This window comes from Lynx rufus, unplaced genomic scaffold (assembly GCF_022079265.1).
Source record: "Lynx rufus isolate CCGP_SWC_20201006 ecotype Redwood Valley unplaced genomic scaffold, mLynRuf1.p SCAF_9, whole genome shotgun sequence".
Classification (NCBI taxonomy): domain Eukaryota; kingdom Metazoa; phylum Chordata; class Mammalia; order Carnivora; family Felidae; genus Lynx; species Lynx rufus.
Window position 1 is genome coordinate 57,824,898 of NW_025814897.1, and position 20,355 is coordinate 57,845,252.

Below are 20,355 nucleotides of genomic sequence, written 5' to 3' on the forward strand. Positions count from 1 at the left end.
AGTTTGGAAATGGCTTGAGGTAAGGTTGCTCTCTGCTGCAGGACAGACCCCAAGGAGCTGACTACTAGAGACTCTTCTGACTACACTCTCTGGAGCTGCGCATCAAATCCTCCCTTGAAAAGGGATCTGGACGATGCATCTCTGTGTCTTCCGTGAGCAGTGCTATGCTGCGGCTGGCTCAAACCTCCTCATGGGAGCCAGTTGTTAACTCTTTACTGTGTTCAGTGACATCATCTCAGTGCCTTGAAAGTGGCCATTGTGGGAGTTTCCACCACAGAAGTTAGCAAATGTCACACATCGGGACTTTTATTGTCCTGGGGAGCCGGTTTACCAGCACACCTCTGAACTAGTCTATACAAAATTAACATTGGGTAAGTTATTTATCCTCTCTGTGCCTCAATCTTCTTATTTGTAAAATGGGACTAATAATCCTCCCTATGCCATAGAGTCAGTATGAGAATTAAATGAGCTAAGACATGCAAAATGCTTGGACAGTGCCTAGCACACAGGAAGCACTCAGTAAGTATTAACTATTATTTTTACTCTTGCTGTTGTTATGGCTGTTATTGCCACCTTAAAACTTCCAGTAGATTTTCATAAAGGATAGGCTAACTTTCTTAGTATGTCATGCAATGCAATATAACCTGACAGTTCCAACCACAAGGAACTTTTCATCATTTCTGGAACTCAGACTATGTTTCCATCTCCAAACGTTGGTACATATAGGTACCTTCTGCAAGGAAAGCTCATCCGTCACTTGCCTGTCATCTTCCAGACAATTTCTTTTCATCCTTTTGGACCTGCACACATTGCCTCCTCTGGGAAGCCCTCACCACCACCTATGCAATGGCAGGGACTCCCTCCTCAGTGTTGCCCTTGCTCATTGCACAGCCCTCCATTATCCTGATAGCGCTTTATTGTGGTTACTTGTTTATGTCTGTTTCCCCTTGTGAGTCCAGGGTTGGATGTGCTGTTTCTCTGTGTCCTCAGCACAGTAATAGAGGTGCTGAATATTTGTTGAATGAATGAATGAATGAATGAATGAATGAACATTGCCTGGAAAGGTGAGGGAAAGAGTAACTAGCCTAGTAGGATATAATAATAATAATAATAATAATAATAATAATAATAATATTTTTGTTTGCTTAAGTAGCCATAGGTATATGGTATGGAGCAATAACCCAGGACCCCAGCGTTTTAGGTGTGATGGGTCCTAGATTTGTCACACCCTGACCCTGATCGCCTTCACCCTCTTTACCAGAGTTCTGCCTGTCTTTCATGATGGCTCAGATTGTCAAGTCTTCCGTGAAGTGTTTCTTCCTTCCCTCTGCTCTCCCACAGCTCTCCACCCACATCGTCATTACCAACCACATCATTCACTCTCCTGGATTTCCCCTTAAGAATCCAGTGGTGTTTCTGCATTTCCACCCTCCATCTAGAGGGGTGAATACTCGGGGGATGGCGTTGTTCAGCCACGGACCGGTGAATTCATCTCCCACACCCCCTGCCTCTGTTTCCCCTGAGTGTGAACGGGCCACAGCGGAAACCCTTCCCGGGCCCGCGTCTTAGCGCGCGGACACGGAGGGCGCAGCAGCCCCCACGCGGGCGGAGGAGCCAGGCGGCAGGCGGGTGGGAGATGGAGAGAGACGGCAGGCGTCAGAGCAAAGGAGGGGAGGGGAGGCCCGAGGCGGGGCTGCGGGGCAGGCGAGCGGCCGGGCGGGGCCGAGAGGCGGGCCGGGCGGGAGCGGCGCGCGTCAGGGGCCTGGCGGGACCGTCCGAGGGGACGCGCGCGAGCGCCGGGATGGGCCCCGCGGCGCGGCTGACGGCGCTGCTGGCTGTGCTGGCGCTCCGGGCAGGGGACCCGACGGGAGCCGCGGCGCGGGGGGACACGTTCTCGGCGCTGACCAGCGTTGCGCGCGCCCTGGCGCCCGAGCGCCGGCTGCTGGGACTGCTGCGGCGCTACCTGCGCGGGGAGGAGGCGCGGCTGCGGGACCTGACCAGGTGAGGGCACGAGTTTGGGGCGGGAGGGAGCCCCAGGGGCGCCGCAGTCGGGGAGACTGAGTCAGAGGGCCAGACCAAGACACCCTGCTCTACGGTGGCGGGCGACTCGGTCTCGTTGTCCCTCTGCGTGGGACCTCAGACTCGATTTGAGACTGGGTAAGAGCCTCGCTAGACCGTGAGACTGAGACACCGTGGCCCAGTGTGACGGTCAGGTCCAGTGTGCGGGACCCCGAGATAGCCCCGAGGTGTGGCCCGAGGCATGAGGTCGTGGCGAAACAGATTGAGTGGGACCCCAGGGACGCTGTGTCACACGGAGTGGAGTCTCGGACTCCGTTGCGCGCGCACACACACACACACACACACGCTAGCACCCCAGAGCCATCCTCACACAGCCAAGTTGATAGCTGTGCAAAAGTGTAGTGGGGTGACTCGGGCTGAGGAGGAAGGACCTCACAAGGCACTGTGTCCAGCTGTGTGGGGCCCCAGGCTCTGTGTCACAGAGACACAGCAAGACTACAAGAGTGAGAGAGAGAAGATACTGTGAGGCTGTAGCCGTGTGTGGTGGCCACGTGACCCAGAGGACTAGTGTTTAGTATGAAGTGACTCTCTGTGACCGTGTATGAGATTTACATGCCTCTGGGACTGCGTGGGCACCCGCTATGGATATCTCTGTGTCTCTAATGAATGCTGCTTGTACAGCTCACTATATGACTAATGCTTCATGTTCATTAACTCATTCAACACACACGTTTGAGTGCCTGTTGTGAGCCAGGCACTGCTCCAGGCAGTGGGGATAAAATGGTGAACAAGACCCAACCCTGACCTCAAGGAGCTTGGCGTCCATAGCATTTGTCTCCTTCGCTTCAACTCTCCCTTCTCTCCCCATATATAAGAGCTCTCTAAATTCTAAATACAAGGGGTGCCTGGGTGGCTCAGTCGGTTGGGCATCTGACTTTGGCTCAGGTCATGATCTCGTGATTCATGAGTTCGAGCCCCGCATCAGGCTCTGGGCTGACAGCTCAGAGCCTGGAGCCTGTTTCAGATTCTGTGTCTCCCTCTCTCTCTGCCCCTCCCCTGCCCCTGCTCCTGCTCTGTCTCTCTCTGTCTCAAAAATAAATAAAATTTAAAAAAATTAAAAAAACATTAAATTCTAAATACAATTCTAAATACAAGGTAACTGACATTTGATATGTGTATCTTGACATCAAGAAAACACTGGGGAGGAGTGCCTGGCTGGTTCAGTCACTTAAGCGTCTGACTCTTGATTTCCACTCAGATCATTATCTTGCGGTTTGTGAGTTCAAGCCCCACATAGGGCTGTGTGCTGACAGCTCAGAGCCTGGAACCTGCTTCAGATTCTGTGTCTCCCTCTCTCTCTGCCCCTCCCCTCCCCCGCTCATGCTCTGTCTCTCTCTCTCTCAAAAAATAAACATGAAAAAAATTAAAAAAAAAACACTGGAGGAAAAACATACTTGATACTAGAGGATTATGGGTATAGCACACACAAGCATATGCTCAGCTGTACTGTTTTGCTATGAAATCAACACACTCTAGTGCTACACACTGGCATAAAATACTATATAGACTGGAATACAGGTACTGTAACCATGTATTGACTGTCAGTGTCAAACTCTGAAAGATGAATGATTGTATTATGGTACCATGTGTTGGAATAGGTGTTGTGCCTTCTCTGCTTGGGACATTAAGAAGTCTACAGCAGTGGTGTAACCACATTGCTAACTGAATATATTAATACAGCTCTACATCATCTGACTCTCTGCTGAGCCGAGACAACAGAGAGCTGTCTCACAATGTGCTGCTGATAAAACTGAGTTGAGTGTATGTGATAGTAATACCGATTCTGGGGCACATGGGAAGAAGGTGTGTGGGGATGCTATGGCTGTGTAAGAGAGCCCGGGTCGGAGAGAATCAGTTTGTGTATGGAAGTGTGTGTGAAAGATCTTGTTTGTTACTCAGTAGTGACTGAATGATGATGTAAGTTGGTATGTGCTTTTAAGTATGTAGCTTGCATATAAGTTAATGCATGTTTAAATTTACTATTAGTTTGAAAGAGTATGAATACACACACATGTACACACACAAAATGTATGTATTCTAACAATAAAGATATTTTCTTTTTTTTACCACTTTATCTTTTTTTAATTTACATCTAAGTTTGTTAGCATATAGTGCAACAGTGATTTCAGGAGTAGATTCCTTAGTGCCCCTTACCCATTTAGCCCATCCCCCCTCCCACAACCCCTCTAATAACCCTCTGTTTGTTCTCCATATGTAAGAGTCTCTTATGTTTTGTCCCCCTCCCTGTTTTTATAGTATGTTTTGCTTCCCTTCCCTTATGTTCATTATATTATTTTTGCTTCCCTTCCCTTATGTTCATCTGTTTTGTATCTTAAAGTCCTCATATGAGTGAAGTCATATGATATTTGTCTTTCTCTGACTGACTAATTTCACTTAGCATAATACCCTCTGTCTAGTTCCATCCACGTAGTTGCAAATGGCAAGATTTCATTCTTTTTGATTGCCGAGTAATACTCCATTTTATATATATACCACATCTTCTTTATCCATTCATCCACAATGGACATTTGGGCTCTTTCCATACTTTGGCTATTGTTGATAGTGCGCTATAAACATTGGGGTGCATGTGCCCCTTCAAAATGGCATGCCTGTATCCCCTTAGATAGATAACTAGTAGTGCAATTGCTGGGTTGTAGGGTAGTTCTATTTTTAATTTTTTGAGGAACCTTCATACTGTTTTCCAGAGTGTCTGCACCAGTTTGCATTCCCACCAGCAGTGCAAAAGAGATCCTCTTTCTCCGCATCCTCGCCAACATCTGTTGTTGCCTGACTTGTTAATGTTAGCCATTCTGACACGTGTAAGGTGGTATCTCATTGTGGTTTTGATTTGTTTTTCCTTGATGATGGGTGATGTGGAGCATTTTTTCATGTGTCTGTTGGCCATCTGGATGTCTTCTTTGGAGAAGTGTCTATTCATGTCTAAAAAATGATATTTTCAGTAATTCTTGTCACTCTTCAGAGTTGCAATTAAGTTTATTTATTTGTTTTGAGAGACACAGAGAGAGTGTGGGGGGGTGCAGAGAGAAAGGGAGAGAGAGAGAGAATTCCAAGCAGGCTCCCCACTGTCAGCGCAGAGCCCCATGCGGGGCTCAAACTCACAAATCATGAGATCAGGACCTGAGGCAAAATCAAGAGTCAGATGCTTCACCAGCTGAACCATCCAGGTGCTCCTGGGTCTACTCTATAAAGCAAAATGTTTTAATTTTGTTCTCAGTCCACATGCATTGGAGTCTCGGTTTGTTGGTGGAAATGAAAGACTCTTCTCTTTAATTTGAGATCCCAACATGCTCCCTGCTACCTACGTGCTCCTTCTCTTTATTTCGATGGCTCAGATAGAGATGGGGAGGTTAGAATCCTGATGCTGGACCTCTCAGGGAACAGGTTCAGAACTGAGAGTTTGCAGTGCTGATCAAAGTGACTGGCAGAGGGGATGGGGGGCAGGGCTCTGATGCTGGTCTCCTTTACTGTATTATCACTATTGTCGTTGCAGCTTTGTCACAGAATACTAATCCCATTTGATTCTTACACACAGTGCTTTGAAATAGGTTTATACTACTCTCTTAAACAAATGAGCCCAGATAATAAAAAAGAATCATGTAAATATGATAAGACTAAAATTTAGTACCTTATCCCAGATAGTAGGGTAGCAAATCCAGGACTAGGACCTAGTTTTTTGGATGGTTTCTTTCTATCGTGCCATGATGTCCTGACTGCTTGCTTTATCTGATGTGCCGGGACCCAGACCAAGCCCCATAACTCCTGAGGTTTTATGAGCAACTGGTGTACATAGTGGTTAAGAGTCTGGATTCAGGAATTTAACAGACCTCTGTTTGAATCCTTGGCTCTGACTTTGGGCAAGTTCCTTTACCTACATTCTGTAAAATGATGATAATGATAGTACCTACCCCACAGAGTTGTTGGAAGGATTAAGTACCATGTAAAGGTTATTTATCATTTTGCTTGGCATGTAGTAAATGCTTAACAAATGTTAGCTCCAACTGTATGATTTTTATTTTGAGACCGCCTGGTGAACCTAGACTCCACTTTTGGCTCTAAGCAGTAACTAAGATTGTGAGAGCCCAGATGATAAAAAAGAATCAGAAAAATTCTAGATCCTTTTCTCATATGACTTATGAGCATTTAATTTCACAAAGTTTAGCGTGGTATTTTACAGACTGTCTGTTCTTTAGTCAGTGCTTTAAAACTTAGTGAAATGTTTGCTTTTGAGAACAAGAATTTTGGCAGTTCTTGTTCATTTTCCTATACTCCCAATCTGGTGACCTAATGTAACTTGAGATGTTATTTCTGAGGGACTCAGTTGATATTCTTCTTTAAATTTCTGAATTTAGCAATAAAATATTTTTCGATGTTGAAACTACGTCTTACCCCAAGTTAATGAAGCAAAAATTTTATCAGTTATAGTATATATAATTATATACTGGTATAATGTAAATACTAGTGTTATATATATAGATAACAGTTGTTGTAGTTTTTAAAAAACTACCAAGATTGGAAGAGTAAAATCAGCAGCACTGATTTTTCTGTTAGGAATTAAACATTCAGGATGTCTCAGAAGAACTGAGACAAAGCCATTTCTGAATTCCCAAGGAGAAACATATTGAATTAAAAAAGCTCATGTATTGCGGTTGGATAACCTATCCAGGCTATGTTTAATGCGGGATTGGATTGCGAATTTTATGTGCACATTCTTGAAGCAAAGGATCTGATTTTCCACTCTCAGCAACATTTGTTAAAGCAAAAAGCCATTTAGGAAACCTTGAGGTTTGAATTCAGCATCCAGTAACTCGGTCTCTGAAAACCAGCTATTTGCTCAAAGGCTGGGAATAAGGCCAACGTTTAGATTCCAAGCCAGTCTCAGATATCTGTTGATAGGTTTTTTTTTTCTTTGTGTGACAGAAAAATGACGTATCTGAACATTGAATTGAATCATGTGGTGCAGTAGAGATCAAACCCCTGCCTTAAATAAACTGACACCGTAATACAAAGTGGGGTGTGAAGAGAACAAGGAGCTAGTGCTTTTGATGGGCTGGAGGACTTGGGGGAAATTTTCACCTCACTGCCTTCCTTCTTTCCTCTGATGCCTATTAAACGTTAGTCCTCAAGCACTAAGTGAAGAATCTATTCAGTTATGGAAAAGATGATGGAAAGAGAGAATAGAATGGTCGTGCCAAAAGAATCCATAGAGATCTTCTAGACTAGACCAGTTCTGTCATTTTAATTTTTTTTAATGTTTATTTATGGGAGAGAGAGAGAGACAGAGCACGAGCGGTGGAGGGGCTGAAAGCGAGGGAGACACTGAATCTGAAGCAGGCTTTAGGCTCTGAGCTGTCAGCACAGAGCCCCACAGGGAACTCGAACCCATAAACTGACAGATCATGACCTGAGCCGAAGTCAGATGCTTAACCGACTGAGCCACCCAGGCGCCCCCAGTTCTATCATTTTATAGAGGAGGAAACTGACAGATAGTTGGGGGCTGGGTCGGGATACCTCTCAGGTCTCCTTCCAATCCAACTGTCTATAAAATTACTGCCCCCTCAGCCTCAGTTGTCCTTGGACACTTACTCTTCAGGCTGGACTCAGGCCCAAGTCTCTGCTTGCTTTAAGTGTTTTCGTCTAGCAGTGGAATATCTTCCACTAAGTAGTTCCATATGGAGCTGAAGCAGGAAATAATGGGCAGTAAAAAAAAAAAAAAAAAAAAAAATCCCACACCCTGGAAGCCGGTTTAGTTTTTAAAACCGTAGAGTAGCCACTGTCAAAGTGCACTGTCTCGGGATCAGAGACATCCTCAGACTTGACAGAGCTCTCATTTCCTCCCTGGAAATGAGATTCTTGTTCTTAGTTTGTGCTTGAACTCTTGGCTCCCTGGAAGCACCTGGAGGCAAATCATCTTCTGTTTCAGGCTCCATTCCCAGTGGCGGGCTCCACCCTTGAGAAATCCTTAGGGCCGACTCAGCTTCAGAGGAGTGAATCCCTCCACCCTGCCACTCCTCTATTCTTTACTTTCATCCCTTTCTGCTCGCTGAAGTCTTCTACTCTCGCCAAAGGAGTCACACACTCTTGAGCACATTCCTATAAATATGTATCCTTTTCATTTTGCACACACTTTTTTCTTTTACATCCATTGTTGTTATTATATTGTTCTTGAAATTAATAATTTTAAAGACAAGAAAAAACTTAAAAAAAATTTTTTTTAATGTTTATATATTTTGAGAGAGAGTGGGAGACACAGAATCTGAAGCAGACTCCAGGCTCTGAGCTGTCAGCACAGAGCCCATTGTAGGGCTTGAACTCATGTGCTGTGAGATCATGACCTGAGCCAAAGTCAGACGTTTAACCAACTAAGCCACCCAGGCGCCCCAGAATAAGAAAAAAATTTTAGAGGTTACAGCTGGAACTCTCAAGGACTGCCTTATTATAATTGATAATTTAATAATGTTAATTCCAATAGTGTGTTATAAATGGAATAACCTTACTATGCCAGGAAAGGAAACAACTTTTTTTTTTAATGTTTATTTATTTTTGAGAGAGAAAGAGCGCTGCGGGGGAGGGGCAGATAGCGAGGGAGACACAGAAACTGAAGCAGGCTCCAGGTTCTGAGCTGTAAGCACAGAACCCGACAAGGAGCTCGAACCCACAAACCTTGAGATCATGACCTGAGCCGAAGTCTGGTGTTTAACTGACTGAGCCACCCAGGTGCCCCAGGAAACAGCATCTTTTGCTTGTGTGAATACTTTGTAGGACATCTGAAGAGAGAAATTAACTAGAAAGATGATCACTTCTGGTCCCACCATTTCTGGCCCTTTTCTACACATGTCGGCAAGCCAGAGAGGCTGGAAGCATGATGGATGACCCCACGTTTACATCCCCCATTACAACCATCACCAGTTTCTATGTGGCCTGCTCCCTAAATAGCTTCAATGAATCTATCCCATTCGCAGCCCCCACTGTCATTATTATGGTTCGGACTCTCTTTACTCTTGCTTACAGTTTTGAATTGACCTCCTAACTGGTCTATCTGGCTCTGGTCATTCCCATTTCTGAACCCGCTTTCTCACCCTCTCATGAATTTATATATATAAACATGTCAGTGTGTCCGACTCTCACTTAAAACTTTTTGGTGGCTTGTGGGGTGCTCCTCATTTTTCCAGGCTAATCTACCCTATCCTCCAGCAGTGCTGAACAGCTTCTATTCCCCTACCAGTTCTCTCTGTCCCTTCACATAGGTTGAGCTGTCTCTGCCTGCCTCTCCTCCCTTCCTCACTATTTGCAAGTTTTAGTTTATTATGTCCTCTGTAAAACTATCCCTGACTTGCTCTGGCCAAATTAATTACCCCCTCTCCTTACGGCCCCCTAAGCCTTGTTCTTAAATCTGGTGTTCATCTGTAATATAATTATTTGTGTCTTATCTACTAGTCTGTGAGTCCTTGAGACCAAGGTTATTGTCTTATTCAAAATTCTGTTCCTAGATCCTAGAAGAGTATATATTAGTCATTCTTTCATAGAACTATTTATTGAATTTAGGTATAGAGTGATGAGAAAAACAGCTATCTTCTTGTTCATGAAATTCTCGAGCATTGGACCCTGTCTTGACTTTGCATCCCCAGCATCTAGCATGGAGTCTGACATCTGGCAAGCAACCATTGTAGACTGACGTATTGAATGAATAAATATATCAAGCCTCTGTGCTCTGGTACATGTTGGTCCCTGTTGACTCAAAAAATTTTCTGCCTACAATACAGAGAAGTTGAGCATGGTTTCTGCACAAGGATGCCATATGAATTCATGAAGTGTTCCATATTTTTTGAATCACTTTGTTGTGCACTTGAAACTAACGTAACACTGTGTGTCAACTATACTCAAGTTAAAAAAAAAGAACTACGGTGTCTGAGTGGCTCAGTCAGTTAAGCATCCGACTTCAGCTCAGGTCATGAACTCGTGGTTTGTGAGTTCAAGCCCCGCGTAGGGTTCTGTGCTGACAGCTTAGAGCCTGGAGGCTGTTTCGGATTCTGTCTGTCTCTCACTCTCTGCCTCTATGCTGCTCGCATTCTGTCTCTCTCAAAAATAAATAAACATTATAAATAAATAAATAAATAAATAAATAAATAAATAAATAAATTCTTCCTTTCTTTGTTCTAGTTCCATGGAAACAATAGGGCAAAATCAGCTGAGAATAAACTTCAGAGTCAAATCTGGCTTTGTCACTCACAAAAAGTGTGGCCTTGTTTCAGTTTTCTCTCCCTGTAAAATGGGCATGATAAAAATCTACTCTAAGGGTCGTTGGGGGGGGGGTTAAATGAGACAATATATTTAGAGCACTTAGCAGGATGCCTAATAGAGGTAAAGCTCAGTAAGCAGTAGCTATCAAATGTTTCATCCTTTAGGACTCAGATCAAGTGCCATTTCCTCTGGGAAGTCTTCCCTTACACCTTCTAACTCCCACCTGGGTTAGGGGCCCTGCCTACAAATTGCTGTAACATTACATAGCATTGCAAGCTTATGTCTCATAGCAGGTATCACAGTTATTGCAACTAATGGAACAATATTTTTGAGCTTCTACCAGATACTAAGTATTGAATATAGAGTGATGAGGAAAAAAAAAAAAAGATTTTTTGGTTTGTGAATTCCTTGGAACATCTACCCTGTCTTGCCTTTGTATCTTTAGCATCTAGTGTGGTGCCTGATGTTCTGTAATTGACCAGTAGAGACTGACTCATTGAGTGAACAAATGAATGGATCTTCTTTTGTTGTGTTGGTAGTTTTCATATTCTTTGTGCTTATTGGTTAGACTATTACATGAGTCTCGAGGGCGTCATGTTTCATTTTTAATGACTCTAAATGTACATACACCACGCCAGCCTTCACTAGGGGCAGTGGCTATCTCAGTAAGTGAGATCATTCTATTCCTCTCTTCCAGATTCTATGACAAGGTGCTTTCTTTGCATGAGGATTCGGCAACCCCTGTGTCTAACCCTCTGCTTGCATTTACTCTCATCAAACGCCTACAGTCTGACTGGAGGAATGTGGTACATAGTCTGGAGGCCAGTGAGAACATCCGAGGTAATGAGGAGGAGGGCTGGAGGGTAAGAGAAGATTCTATCTCCTGACTCTGGAAAGGAGAGAGATTCTGGTGGAATGTGATGAAGGGCAATGAAGTGGGTAGGTATTACTCGATCTTCTCAGCTCTAGTGATTACCAAGGACTAGGTCCCCTTGTTAATATGTTTATATGAATGTACACTAGAAAGCACTTTCATATCCATTATTTCATTGGATCTTCACTACAACCCTATGGAGAAGTACAGGTTATATCATTCCGTTTATGTATTTGTCTGATAATTTCTATTTTATTAAATTGACACTATAATGTGATCTGTAGCAAGGTCAGTTTCCTAATTTATTCTACTTTTGTTTTTGTTTTTAAAATATTTCTTTATTAAGGTACAAAACAGATGAACACAAGGGAAGGGAGGCAGAAATGATATAAAAACAGGGAGGGGGACAAAACATAAGAGACTCTTAAATCTAGAGAACAAACTGAGGGTTGCTGAAGGGGTTGTGGGTGGGGAGGTGGGCTAAGTGGGCAAGGGGCATTAAGGAGGGCACTCGTTGGGATGAGCACTGTTACATAGAGGGGATGAACCACTGGATTCTACTCCTGAAATCATTATTGCACTATATGTTAACTTGGATGTAAATTTTTAAAAAATTTATTTATTTATTTACTTTGAGAAAGAGCAGGGGAAGGGCAGAAAGAGAGAAGGAAAGAGAGAATCCCAAGCAAGCTCTGCTCTGTCAGCCGGAGACCGACGAGGGGCTTGATCCCATGGACTGTGAGGTCATGACCTGAGCTGAAATCAAGAGTTGGATGCTCAACTGACTGAGCCACCCAGGCACCCCTAATTTATTCTACTTTGACTTGAAGAAATTTTTTGACTTTGGGGAAGTTAAGAGGAAGAAGAGTTGTCCCCACAAAGGACAAGATTCCTGGAGACAGATAGGATGGAACGACACGTGCTTCAGTTTTTACTAGAAAGCTTTTTTTCCTCATTCAGAAGATTGTATTAAGCATCTGCTCTGTGCCAGGAGTTGTGCTTGCCACGGGGAATAAAAACACATAAAACAGAGGCACCTGGGTGGCTCAGTCGGTTAAGCGTCCGACCAGTTCAGGACATGATCTCGTGTTCGTGGATTCAAGCCCCATATCAGGCTCTGTGCTGACGGCTCAAGAGCCTGGAGCTTGCTTTGGATTCTGTGTCTCCCTCTCTCTCTGACCCTCCTCTGCTCACTCTCTCTCTCTCTCTCAAAAATAAAAAAAAAAAAAAACATTGAAAATAAATTAAAAAAATAAAAATATAAACACATACAACATTATCTTTGCTCATGAAATATTTGACTAGGTGATTATGCCTTGCATGTATCAAATGCTCACCACCTGTTTTTTGAAGGGTGGGGTGGATTGATGTTTTTACTGCCCTTACAGCTCTGAAAGATGGTTATGAGAAGGTGGAGCAGGACCTGCCAGCCTTTGAGGACCTTGAGGGAGCAGCGAGGGCCCTGATGCGGCTACAGGACGTGTACATGCTCAACGTGAAGGGCCTCGCCCGGGGTGTCTTTCAGAGAGTCACTGGCTCCGCCGTCACTGACCTGTACAGTCCCAGACGGCTCTTCTCCCTGACAGCAGATGACTGCTTCCAAGTTGGCAAGGTAACAATATTCAGAGGGAGAGCGAATTGTTCAGCTCTAATTTCTCAAGGATGAAATAACTATATCCTGATTGCTTTTACATACTTTCAGTCCTTCCAGCAAACTCGGAAACTTGGTATTATTCCCCACTTTCAGATGAAGAAGCCGAGGATCAGACAGGGAAATAATTTGCCCAAGGTTACACAATTTTAAGTAGAAGAAGGAAATTTTGAACCCAGGTCTTTTTTTTTTTTTTTTTAATTTTTTTTTTTTCAACGTTTTTATTTATTTTTGGGACAGAGAGAGACAGAGCATGAACGGGGGAGGGGCAGAGAGAGAAGGAGACACAGAATCGGAAACAGGCTCCAGGCTCTGAGCCATCAGCCCAGAGCCCGACGCGGGGCTCGAACTCACAGACTGCGAGATCGTGACCTGGCTGAAGTCGGACGCTTAACCGACTGCGCCACCCAGGCGCCCCTGAACCCAGGTCTTTTAACTCCAAATCACATGTCCATTCCATGATAGCTAAGGTGATCACATATGCCGGCCACTTTTGAGAGTGGAGGGGGTGTTATTAGTTATGCCAGGATGACAGACAAACTGGGACTGAGCTGGGAAAAATGGTCTTGTGGTCATCCTAACAGTAGCACCCTGCCAGCAGATGAACAGCTGGGTGGAGAGGAGAAGCAGGGTCCAAGGGTGGGGAAAGGGATAAGAGGTGGAGATGTGAAGGTAAGATCATGGAAACCAGGCTCCTGAGACTTTCTGGAATCCCTTGCAACATTTCCTAAGCATTTAGAAGTACTAAATTCAAGCAGTGTCAAAAAGCGGAGGCCATTTATTTTAACATTCCTTGAGGAAATAAACTTCAGGAACCTTCCATATGAGATATTTAGCCGATCTTTGATCATACATAACTTAAAAGCAAACTTGAGGTCACTTTACAATATACTCTTTGTTAGCCTTTGCCTTAATAAGTAATGGAATAAATCCTTTTTAATTTTGGAGACGTGTATTGCAGGAAAGTGAATTTTCCCGGCAGACATGAGAGTGGGCCTCAGGTGCCCTGATTTCAAGTTTTGTGGATCAGTCTTCCAAATTAAAGTAGGGTGTGTTGCCTCAGCCTCTCTATATACCATTTTTCCTTTTCTAATATTGTGATGGAATCAGAGCTCAACCATCAGGTTCATGGCTAGTTTAGATTTAAGCCAGTTAAAATAGTTCTGTGTATGGAACCAATGTACGCTTCATTTGTGAAGCCTTCATGAGACTAAAACCATATGTTGAAAATTCAGTAAGTCACTTCCTGAAAGCTTTATTGGCAGTCTTAATTTCTGTATTTATTCACTTATTTTAAAAGATAAAACGTTTCTTTTTTTTAATTTTTTTTTTCAACGTTTATTTATTTTTGGGTCAGAGAGAGACAGAGCATGAACGGGGGAGGGGCAGAGAGAGGGAGACACAGAATCGGAAACAGGCTCCAGGCTTTGAGCCATCAGCCCAGAGCCTGACGCGGGGCTCGAACTCACGGACCGCGAGATCATGACCTGGCTGAAGTCGGACGCTTAACCGACTGCGCCACCCAGGCGCCCCAAAGATAAAACGTTTCTAATATAAGAAAGGTATATAAAATAACAAGCAATTATATCTATAACCGGAGACGAAATATGTTTAAATTTTGCAATATTTGTTTCAGATTTTTAAAAAGGAATTTACATAAAACTTAAGGCATTTAAGTTAATATTAAAAAATGAATTTAGGGGCACCTGGGTGGCGCAGTCAGTTAAGTGTCCGACTCTTTATCTCAGCTCAGGTCATGACCTCAGAGCTCGTGGATTTAAGCCCTGCATTGGGCTCTGCACTGATGGCATAGAGCCTGCTTGGGATTCTGCCTCTCCTTCTCTGTGCCCCTCCCCCACTTGTGGTCTTGTGGTCTCTCTCTCTCTCTCTTCCCCCCCCCCCCACCAATGAATAAATAAACATAAAAAAAATTTTTAAAAAAGCATCTGTCCGACTCTTGGTTTCAGCTCAGGTCATGATCTCATGGCTTTTTGGGTTCAAGTTCCATATCAGGCTCTACGCTGGCAGTGCAGAGCCTGCTTGGGATTCTCTCTCTCTCTCCCTCTCTCTCTACCCCTCCCCCACTTGCACTGTCTCTGTCTCTCTCAAAATAAATAAACTTAAAAAAGAAAAGAATTTAAGGGCATCTGGGTGGCTCAGCTGGTTGGGCATCTGACTCTTGATTTCAGCTCAGCTCATGATCCCGGGGTTGTGGGATTGAGCCCCATGTCTGGATCCGTGCTGAGCATGTAGCCTGCTTGGGATTCTCTCTCTCCCTCTGCCCCTCTCCCACTTGTGCTCTCTCTCTCTCTCTCTCTCTAAAATGAAAAATTTTTTAAAAAAAGCTTTTTAATGAATTTAAATATAGCTCCATAAAATCCCCCTCCTGTTTCTTCTCACCATTCCCAGCCCCTCCCTTCTGCTCTACCTACCCTTGCCCAGGTGCCCGGTAACCATTGTCCTGAGCCATGCAATATGTACTATCCTGAGTCCAGCTTCTTTCACTCAGCACACTGTATCTGTGAAATTTATCCACCTTGTTGTATTTATTAGTAGGTAATTCCTTTTTTATTGTTGAGTAGTATTCCAGTGTATGAATATATTATCACTAGGAGACTGTTTATTATCCAGTCTCCTAGTGATAGATACTTGGATTGTTTCCAGCCTGGGCTACTGTGAATAAAGCTACTATTAACATTCTTATGTAAGTCTTTCTGTTTTTATTTCTCTTGAATAAACACCTGGGAGTAGTATTGGTGGGTCAAGGAATAAGCTTCAGCAATTATTAACATGTGGCCAAATTTGTTTCATCTACACATCTCCAATTTCCCCCTCCATGGATTATTTTAAAGCAGATTGGCCTTTCCATTTTCTGAAATCCTTAGTTGTCTAATTGTAATACCCTACTATTTTGTCTGTTGACTCTTGCTAATGATTATTTCCTGATGTGGTTTAGTATGTTTAATTGTGAGCTTACTTTTAGCAGGACTTTTTTTCTCCTAAAAGAATCTCTGTGTTTGTAGTTGTAGGAATATCACTCCAGAATGTTCTGGTTTTCTTCTTCCAGGTACTCTAATGGTATCACCGGCCTTAGGTACTATTTTTGGTTTTTTGTTTTTGTTTTTGGAGTACATTATATCTGCATGAATTATTTATTTCATAACTGGAAGTTTGTGCCTTTTGACTTCCTTCACCCATTTCAGTTACTCCCTACTTCCTGCCTGGGGCAACCAATCTGTTCTCTGTATCTATAGATTCAGGTTTTTGTTGTTGTTTGTTTTTTGTTTTAGATTCCACATATATGTGAGATCATATGGTACTAGTCTTTCTTTGTCTGAGTTTTTAAAAGTTTGTTTATTTATTTATTTTGAGAGAGAGCATGTGTAAGCAGGGGAGGGGCAGAGAGAGAGAATTCTGAAAGAGAGAGAGAGAGAGAGAGAGAGAGAGAAGAGAAAGAATTCCAAGCAGGCTCCATGCGCTCAGCTTGGAGTCCAATGTGGGGCTTGAACTCATGTACTGTGAGATCATGACCTGAGCTGAAACTAAGTCGCTTAACTGACTTAACCAACTGAACTACCCAGGCACCCCTTTGTCTGATTTATTTCATGTAGCATAATGCCCTCAAGGTTCATCCATGTTGTTGCAAATGGCAAAGTCTTCTTTTTTATCGTTGAATACTATTCCATTGCACACACACACACACACACACACACCCCACATTTTCTTTATTTGTCCGTTAATGGACACATAGGTTGTTTCCCTATCTTGGCTATTATAAATAATGCTGGCAATGAACATATGGGGTGCATATACCTATTCAAGTTAGTGTTTTCATTTTATTCAGATAAATACCAGAAGTGGAATTGATAAGTCATAGGGTAGTTCTATTTTTAATTTTTTGAGGAGCCTCCATATTGTTTTCCACACTGGCTGTACCAGTTCGCATTCCCACCAGCAGTGCACAAGGTTCTTTTTCTCCACATCCTCGCCAGCACTATTTCTTGTCCTTTTGATAATAGCCATTCTAACAGGCAAGAAGTGATGTCTCATTGTGGTTTCGATTTGCACTCACCTTAGATCCATTATTGTATTGATTTATTCACATGAGCATAGGCTCAAGATTGTGAATATTCTAAAGACACACTTTGTTTCCCCTAAACAATACCCAGACAGAAACAAACCAACTTTTTTTTTACTGTTTATTTATTTTTGAGAAAGAGAGAGCGTGAGTGGGAGAGGAGCAGAGAGAGAGAGGGAGACAGAGAATCCAAAGCAGACTTCGTGCTGTCAGCACAAAGCCTGACTCCGGGCTGAAACCCAGAAACTGTGAGATCACGACCTGAGCTGAAGTCAGTCACTCAACCCACTGAGCCACCGAGGTGCCCCATAAACCAACTTTCTTGACTCTTTGTGACAGTGGGCAGATTTTTTCAGGTTTACCCTTTCCTTTAAGGTATGGTTCTTCATGGATTTCGCTTTTATGAGTTTGTCTTCATTCCAACTCCTAGGTTTGAGGACGTGTCTGGAGGGCTCATATTGTGTCCTCATGTGGGTGTTTTAATTAAAGGTTGCTGAGAACAAGGACTACCAAACACCCCCATTCTAAACAGCTTTAGCATCTGCTCTTAAGCTTGTTGCTTGGGTTCTTAGCTCCTTTTTTGTTTCCTGTACCTGGACATTTTCCATTCTTTCTTGAAAATGTAAAATATTTGTTACATTTTATCCAAAAGTTTCAAGTAGTTTTGGTTAGAGGGATTCTAGTTAGCTCAATCTACTGTATTTTAGGGACTAGGGAAACCTTAATTAAATAAACTGTTAACTTGGCAGAAAAAGTTGAGTCATTTTGATTGTTATTCTTTTTTTTTTTTTTAAGATTTTATGTTTATTCATTTTTGAAAGACAGAGAGAGAGCACAAGCAGGGGTGGGGTGGAGAGAGAGGGGGGACACAGAATCCAAAGCAGGCTCCAGGCTGTCAGCACAGAGCCTGACGCAGGGCTCGAACTCACAAACCGTGAGGTCATGACCTGAGCCAAAGTCAGATGCTCAACCGACTGAGCCACCCAGGGGGCCCTGATTGTTATTCTTCAACTCAACTTTTTACAAACAGGAAACCTGAGGATCAGAGAAATAACACAACAGATTAATGGCAGACCTAGAACAGCCACTGATTTATTGTTTAGACTGCAGAGTTTTAGTACCTCTAGGCTCTGCCCTGTCTTTCTGCCAGTCTGGAAGTTATACCAGAATTAGATTATTTTGTAAAAGTGCTTCCAACTCTGCTACTTTATAATTCCATGCTGTCTCCAACATCAGCTTCCAGGAAATTCCACCTGCAGTGCTGGTATTATAGTTAACTGTAAGCTATTAGGATACAGAAACTAGGTTTAGTACATATTGCTACATTCCCACCTTCCAACATTTAACATAGAAAAAAATGCATTGAGTTCTTAGAGCATTCCCATGTGGGTCTAATACATTGTGTTGCAATTACTGTTCACTCTCGTGCCCCTCATTTGACTGTAAGCTCTAAGGCCAGGGATCACCAGATACATTGTAAATACTGGGTAAATATTGAATGAATGAATGAATAAATAAATAAATAAATGAAGAAATTCAACCCATTTCTCACATTGTTACTGGTTGTGTCTTCTTAAAAACATGACACTCACAACTCTTACTAGCTTAGCCCATGCTGCCTTTTGAAGTTCATTTCTTGCTTCTCTTCACCTTAGGCTATAACCACAGCGTCCTACCTGAACACAAGCTTGCTTTGAGTGTCTGTTTCTGCCATTCCCTCATCTTAAAATGTTCTTCTTCTCAATTTCTGCTCCTTGAAATCCTTTTCTTTCTTTGGGGAAGGCCTTCCAGATGCCAGTTCTTCTGTGAAGCTTTCTGAGATTCCCAAGTCTCTTCCTTCTCTGCCTCTGTGACATATTATGCATATTTCCTTTGAGTATTCATGTCATTCTTTCCAGCATTACAATTAATTGAATTTCTGTATCTCTCTTCTCCCCAGATTATGAATTCTTAAATGCACTCCTTCAATGTGTCTTCTCTACATCTAGAACAATGCATTGGATATAATGGATGCTAAATAAATAGAATTTAAATGAATTTGGGATGAAAACTTGCCTCCTGGTGTTCCATAGGCTCTCTCTTACTCTTTGTCATTTCCTCTCCTCTCCCCGTGGATTAAGGTTTAATGATGGTGCTTATGTTACCTACAGGTGGCCTATGACATGGGGGATTACTACCATGCCATTCCATGGCTGGAGGAGGCTGTCAGTCTCTTCCGAGGATCTTATGGAGAATGGAAGACAGAGGATGAGGCAAGTTTAGAGGATGCCTTGGATCACTTGGCCTTTGCCTATTTTCAGGTAGGGGAGTAAGAGAGGCTCACCACTTTTATCACAATAAATATAGTGCTTTATATCTGCTTTACAATTTTCTCTGCATTTTCATGTCTCTCAATTTATTTCATCTTCCCAACAGGACCAAATGTGAGTCAAGCAGGGCAGTTGTTTTATTATTTCCATATTTCACATGTGAGTAAACTAAATCTCCAAAAAATTCCTAACTTGTCACAAAGTTCATAGAGCTGGGATTAGCGCCCAAGTCTGTCTGACTCTTTGTCTGGTGCTCTTTCCAGTGCATTGACTGCTTTAAAATCCTCTTCCATGTAGGAGGCAGGCTCCCATCTGTAGCACAGCAGCTGCTAGACAAATGTCTAACGGGTTCATAGTCAATGTAGATCACTCTTTTGCACTGTCAGCAACTCATATCTCTTCACAGATGTTCTGCCATGATATTGCCAGTACCCAAGGAAGAAGTTTGATTATTACTGTAGGGGCCCAGGGCAGGCTGTCCCAAGATGGGCCACTTTGGCATAACGATTATTTTGAGTTAAAAGTAATCAAAACCAAGCAGATGAAGGAAAAGCTCTCTTTGCCTCCCTGCAAATGCCTAAATTTACATTGGAAAGGAGAGCCTGTAACAGGAAGAGAGCTATAAACAGGGACTCCCCTTTACCTTGTTTTTCCAAACAGCTCCTTTCACTTTCTTGCTAATGGTTTTTCTCCCCTTTGTGTCCACTGACCCTACCCCTCTCCTTAGCTCATGTAAGCTTCCTGTTGCCTCAGTGTCTTTGGAATTCTGTGTCTATGTGGATTCTCCATATGTATGCCTATTAAATTTGATTTTCTCCTGTTAACCAGTCTCATGTCGATTTGATTCTCTGTCCAGCTAGAAGGACCATAGGGCAGAGGAAGATCTTCCCCAAGATTATCCTCTGTCATCTGCAGTGGAGTCCCGCTGTAACTATGACTAGTGGCTGGTCATTGGTCCACGGTGCCAGCTCAGTGCCTCCTCCAGGGGTTGCTTTTCCTTGACACTTGATCTGTGAGCTGTTGTAGATCCTCCCGCGGAAGCTTATTTCCCTAAATATGGGATCTGCCATCCTTTTATATAGTTAATCCCATTTCCCATCAGAAT

At 43.1% G+C, this 20,355-nt stretch overlaps 1 protein-coding gene and 1 non-coding gene across 2 annotated transcripts in view; both read left to right on the forward strand.

Annotated features, from left to right (window-relative positions):
- The first annotated feature begins 1,801 nt into the window (after positions 1 to 1,801).
- The window catches only part of P4HA3 (prolyl 4-hydroxylase subunit alpha 3), a 41,122-nt gene continuing 22,568 nt past the window's right edge, over positions 1,802 to 20,355 (forward strand). Inside the window, exons 1-4 of the mRNA XM_047071707.1 lie at positions 1,802 to 2,001; positions 11,036 to 11,178; positions 12,601 to 12,824; positions 19,092 to 19,241. Coding sequence (XP_046927663.1) covers positions 1,802 to 2,001; positions 11,036 to 11,178; positions 12,601 to 12,824; positions 19,092 to 19,241 — 717 coding nt within the window. The remainder of the gene's footprint in view (positions 2,002 to 11,035; positions 11,179 to 12,600; positions 12,825 to 19,091; positions 19,242 to 20,355) is intronic.
- LOC124506541 (U6 spliceosomal RNA) lies at positions 9,820 to 9,923 on the forward strand. Its single transcript, XR_006960798.1, has one exon. It is a non-coding gene; the product is annotated as a U6 spliceosomal RNA (small nuclear RNA).